The following is a 6,000-nucleotide window of genomic DNA, read 5'->3' on the forward strand; positions in this document are numbered from 1 at the left end:
CCATGTTTTCGTCTGTCCTCCCGCCAAGCGTTCAGCCTTTCATGGAGCTTCTGGATGGTGAGCCTCAGTGTGTAGAGGCGCGGTCAGATTCTTTAATCAGTAACCCACAACATACCGCAATGAAGAACATGAAGATAATGAGGATGATGATGAGAATGAGGATGAGGATGAAGATCAAGATGAAGGTGATAATGATGATGATGATGATGAGGAGGAGGAGGAGGAGGAGGGGGAGAAGAACCTCACTTTCCTCCCTGAGTAGCCCGGAGTCCCCGTCACACTATACTGTACTACAGCCTCACACCACCTCGCCGGCCGCCCGGGACACGCGCCGCGGCTGCCTTCCTGAACCAGTGCCGGCAAACATCCCTCTTCTTGAAGTTACACCTGCGATGGCTTCTAGAACCTTCATAACTTGAAGCTCAAAGGCCTCCGTGTGGAAATATACTTTTAAATACATGTACAAGGAAAGAATGACGCCATAAGAGCAAAAAAAAAAGTTTGACAATTTGATAATTTTCTGCATACGAGACAAAACTTGACCGACAACTTTTGACTTACCAACAGCAGTCAGTCTGCTTCGATTTATATATATATATATATATATATATATATATATATATAGAGAGAGAGAGAGAGAGAGAGAGAGAGAGATATGGATATAGATAGATAGATAGATAGAGAGAGAGAGAGAGAGAGAGAGAGAGAGAGAAAGAAAGATAGATAGATAGATAGATAGATAGATAGATATAGATATAGATATATAGATATAGATATAGATATAGATAGATAGATAGATAGAGATAGAGATAGAGATATATATATCTATATAGATAGATAGATAGATAGATAGATAGATCACCGAGAATCCAAGTGGCCGCGAAGGTCGGGACAAAACCACAAGAAGACTAACTCCTTCAAGACACCAGACTTGAGCGGCTTAAACCTCATCAAACAACCGAGGCTTGCCGTCGGTTGGGTCTGTCATTGTATTATGTTATATTAAAGGACGTGCAATAAATTAATTTATATTTATCCATGGCTGGGGGTCTGGCCACGGTAAGTGACGCCGTGGTGCACGTCGCCGCCTCAGGAAGCACTGACTGGCTACTTCATCTGTCGACAAAATAAGTAATACACACTTCAGTAATTGTCTTCCAGACAGCGTCTGCCTCCACCCAGGAAGGCTGCAGCTGCGGCAGCCACGTGGTTCCCTGCGTCAAGCCGGCGCGGTGCCGGGTGTGGGTCGTGGCGCTGTGAGGGGTCAGCGGGCGGGGCCTGGTAGCTGAGGGCATGTTCAGCTGAGGACACGTGAGCACCGCGGCGGCGTGTGGCCCGTCACGCCTGTGTGTGTGTGTGTGTGTGTGTGTGTGTGTGTGTATGGGTGGGGGGGGGGGGGGTAAGAAGTGGAGAGGTGCGGCAGGGGAGACATGCACGGCCTCTCCCCTTTTCAGGCCGCCATTCGCTTCCACATTGCACGGCGTCATGTCTGCCGTCAGCTGAGCCTAAAAGCGGTCGTTGCGGCTCACACAACAATTTTCATTAGCAAACACTCCCTTCAGGCGGCAACTGCTGATTGCAGCACAACAGCAGGGCGGGGCGGGGCCGAGCAAAAATACAGCCTGGAGCTGAGGGTGTAAACAGTGGCTCGGGACGAGGCATGGACAAAGAGATATATCAAGGAGTGTGGAGGGAAAGGGCCGCCTGGACCGAGGGCTGAGGCTCTTGATTGACAGAGATGTTTTAGGGCGGGGCGGGGCGGGGCGGGGAGCTCAAGCAAAGGACTGGGGCTGCAGGGTGCCAGGGTGTTGCCCCGGTGCGGGAGGTGACTGGGACAGGTGACACAACAATACGGGGGCATGGGGAGCTGTGGGGAGGGGCGCTGAGTCGCATCATGAAAAAGTGAAGATGCCAAAAGATGCACGCGGAGGGCGCTGTGGCGAGGAAACGACAAGGGTGGTGAGACGCGGCGCGATGAAGCAGCGGTGCTGGACTACTGAGGCCTGCAGGCGGGGCAGCAGAAAGAGGCGGATTAAGCAAGAGCTGCAGCTTTACAAGATCGGATATTTAAGTGTTGTCACAGGGCAGGGCAAGACAGATCTGATCCACGGACAACTGTATAAGGCCGAGCAGCGGGAAAGACTGGCGGCATGCAGGAAGCGAGGCGGGGGACAGCACCGTGTGGAGGAGAGGAGGGAGCGTGACGGGCAACAGGCGCGCTGCGGGGAAGCGTCTGCCTCGATGCACCACGAAAAAAGGAAAACTGGAGCGTGTCCTGCTCCTGATGCTGATGCGTGGCTGAGCGTCGCGCTGCCTCCCCCTCACCCGCTCCCTGCCTCTCCTCCCTCACACCATGCTTCTCTGTGCCCTGTGTATCCTTTCCTCCCTCCGTCCCTCCCTCCATCCTTTCTTTAATCAATTATTTGCACAGGCTCTATACCAGTGTTCCCAAACCCATGGTCGCGACCCAAATGAGGACGCGAGTGTTTCTGAGGGTCGTTGGAAGGTCTTGGAAAAAAAGTCATAATTATAATCAAAACATACAATAATGGCAAATTTTTTAGACCACCATTAGGTCGAATTTAAATTTATTAATTTAAATTCATTTCAATAGTTGAATTACATCAGTAGGATAGCATGAAGATTCGCTGCGTTGTAATGAAGCACCCAGTCATATACACTACGGCACGGCATACGAGTAGCATTCATGTATGACACTCGTCCGCCGAGCAGACAGCGAGGAGGCGGAGGATGAAATCGTAACTATCTGAAAGTATAACATAATTGGATATAAACACAAGTCTACATGTTCACGCATCTAGGGTCGCCAGGCCAGGTCAAGACTGTACTTAGGTTCGCAATCAGGAAAGTTTGCGAACCACTGCTCATGACCCTTCCGTCCATCCCTCCCTCGCCCCCTCCTGCCCTCCTTCCCTCCCTCACTGCTTCTACACTGCATCCTCTCTTCCCTCCCTCCCTCGCTCCCTCGTTCTTCGTGTCAGAGAATAACCACTTTCCCTCACGGCACTCGTGACGTCACCAGCTCGCCGCCGCCACCGGTATAAAATAACAAGCGAAGATCATCAGCCAGCAGTCACCGCCTCCCGCAGCTCCCGACATGGCCCTCAAGGTAATCGTCTCACTCGAGGTTCATGTAAGCCAACCAACAACTAAATGAGGCGTCGAGGATGCATGCCCGCCAGCCTACGGAAGAGCTTCTGTTAAGTTCGGTTATGTTACCAGAGTCTTCTATCTCCAACACCGCGCTCTCTAAAATCGCAATCAGCCAGTCAGGGCGGCATAACAAGACACTCGAGATTTTACATTACCAAGTGGCACAAAAACTCTCCTTATTAAAAAGCTACACCCGATTCCTCTCAGCTCCCAATACTCCTCCCTCGTCCTTCAAGCGCCACCCTAACACCTCTACCCGCCTGCAACACCATATACACACCGCCCCGACACCCTGACGCACCAATCCGGCCCCCACAACACTGCCATCACCTCCCCAGTGCCTCCCATACACCTTCACCACCATGACCTTATTCACCGCCTCATTCTTCCGCAGCTCGTCCTCGTGTCCGCCCTCGTGGCCGCCGCCCTCGCCGACCAGAGGCCCTATAGGCCACCCACCCCCCAGCCCACCTACGGTACACCACGGCCCTCCTACGGAGCACCCGCCCCGTCCTACAGCCAGCCCCAGCAGACGGTGAGTGTCCTGGCCACGAGACTTACAAGTGTACACACTTAACACATGTACATGTACACACCTGTGACTCGTACAAGGCCTGTACATGTACACACCTAGCTGTAACTTGTACAAGGCATGTACATGTACACACCTGTGACTTGTACAAGGCCTGTACATAAGAACATAAGAACATAAGAACGCAGGAGTCTGCAAGAGGCCGGTAGGCCTGTACGAGGCAGCTCCTTTGACCCTAAGCTCCCGTGTATCTAACACACCCGTGACTTGTACAAGGGTTGTACATGTACACACCTAGCTGTGACTTGTACAAGGCCTGTACATGTACAAACCTGTGACTTGTACAAGGATTGTACATGTACACACCTAGCTGTGACTTGTACAGGCCTGTACATGTACACACCTGTGACTTGTACAAGGGTTGTACATACACACCTAGCTGTGACTTGTACAAGGCATGTACATGTACACACCTGTGACTTGTACAAGGACTGTACATGTACACACCTGTGACTTGTACAAGGCCTATACATGTACACACCTGTCATCTTGCCTCACACTCACCGCCTCCCTCTCTTCCCCCCCGAACAGTCACGCCCCCAGTACCAGTTTGACTGGGCCGTCAACGACGCGCCCTCCGGCAACGACTACGGCCACCAGGAGTCCCGCGACGGCTATGACACCCAGGGCAACTACTACGTGCAGCTGCCCGACGGCCGCCTCCAGCGCGTCGACTACACTGTCAACGGCGACTCCGGCTTCGTGGCGCAGGTCACCTACCAGGGCGAGGCTCAGTACCCCCAGCAGGGATACGGCTCCCCAAGACCTTCCTACGGCCCACCCGCCCCCACCTACGGCACCCCCGCCCCCACCTACGGCACCCCCACCCCCGCCTACGGGTAATGCCGCCCACGCCTGACGATGCCCGCGTCCTTCCATCATTGTAAATAGGTCACTGCTGCTTCCCGCTCCTAAGATGCAATAAACGTAAAACGCACCACATGCCTTCCCTTCCTCTTTCATCCATCTCGGTTTTATAGTCTCCAGGCACTCGAGAGCCTTTGGTCTTCATGAAGGGAACTGGCGGTCAGCCCCGGTCCGTAACGGCGACCATTTTGTTTCCGTCCCGAGGAACACCTTGCCATCCATTTGTCATGCACAGAGTTCTCACCCTTCCTATTCCCCCCGTCACTGCATGCCCTAACCTGCACAATACCCTCCACCACCACCCTCGCACCGCCTTCTGCCTGTCACCCTCCGGCCCATCCCATAGTCGCCTACCCACCACGAGCTGCAACACGCCTCGCCTTCCCTGAGTGCTCTGCCTCAGACATATCCTCGGGGCTGTTCTCATAGCGTTCATGATGCGGCGAGACACACTGCTTCTGCCAGGAGGAGGAGGAGGAGGAGGAGGAGGAAACATGGAAACATGGACGAGCAGGCTGCAGAAAGCCTGTTGGCTCATTACAAGGCTGCCTTCTTTCAGTGATTTAATCATCCCGTCAGTCACAGGAGTGGCTTGAGGGAAGGATTAAAGCACTTGTGTACCTACTCTTGGATACATTCAGTTCACTCCCGATGCAGCAAAGTGTGGTCAATGCGTTTCTTGAAGGAGTTGATTGTCTCTGCGCTAACTACTTCTGCAGGAAGGCTGTTCCAGTGGCGAACAACTCTATTCGAGAAAAAACTCCTGCCGATGTCGGTATTGCATCGCTTTGCTTGAATTGTTTTTCCATTGTTTCTTGTCCTCGGGTTAGTTTGTAGGGTAAAGAGTTTGGAGTGATCAACATTGCTGAGCCTGTTCAGGTACTTGAAGACTTGTATCATGTCTCCCAGCAGTCGTCTCTTTTCCAGCGTGAAGAGGCTGAGTCACTCGAGTCGCTCTTCGTAAGGTTTCGTCCTCAGTGATGGTATCATCTTGTTAACGACTTTGAAGCGTTATTTTTAACGTAGTTGTGTTAAGTGTTATTTTTAAGGCGCGACCTGTTATTCACTCGTCACAGGGCCGGTGTTACCATGGCCTGCTTCACAAGTTGATTGTAGTAAGTGAGATAACACAATAGCCTTTTAGTTAAGTGATGTGTGGCCGAGCGGTAGCCGTTATAAGTTCACTTTAGTTCACTTTAGTTCTCTCTCTCACAGGGTAAGTACAAATACAAAATGTATTTTAACTATATTAACAGTTGTACACAAAAGTTTAAAGTTTACGTGAGCGAATCACACGCACACCAGAGACAGCCACACCAACGTGCCCGGGGCCGGCGAGCACCACTCGCCCGCCCGCTACCCGCTAT

At 52.2% G+C, this 6,000-nt stretch overlaps 1 protein-coding gene across 1 annotated transcript; it reads left to right on the plus strand.

The window, feature by feature from the left end:
- Nucleotides 1-3,103: 3,103 nt before the first annotated feature.
- LOC127000565 (pro-resilin-like) lies at nt 3,104-4,903 on the plus strand. Its single transcript, XM_050864383.1, has 3 exons — nt 3,104-3,130; nt 3,569-3,709; nt 4,298-4,903. Exons 1-3 carry the CDS (start codon nt 3,119-3,121, stop codon nt 4,607-4,609), a joined length of 465 nt encoding a protein of 154 aa, XP_050720340.1. The 5' UTR covers nt 3,104-3,118; the 3' UTR covers nt 4,610-4,903.
- The last annotated feature ends 1,097 nt before the right edge of the window (nt 4,904-6,000 follow it).

The sequence above is a fragment of the Eriocheir sinensis genome, chromosome 19, assembly GCF_024679095.1.
Source record: "Eriocheir sinensis breed Jianghai 21 chromosome 19, ASM2467909v1, whole genome shotgun sequence".
Taxonomy (NCBI): domain Eukaryota; kingdom Metazoa; phylum Arthropoda; class Malacostraca; order Decapoda; family Varunidae; genus Eriocheir; species Eriocheir sinensis.

Bases quoted from the DNA above. Each gene is read 5' to 3' on its own strand.
- LOC127000565 (XM_050864383.1), top strand. The intron at 3,710-4,297 runs GTGAGTGTCCTG...CCCCCCGAACAG, and splicing joins ACAGCCAGCCCCAGCAGACG to TCACGCCCCCAGTACCAGTT.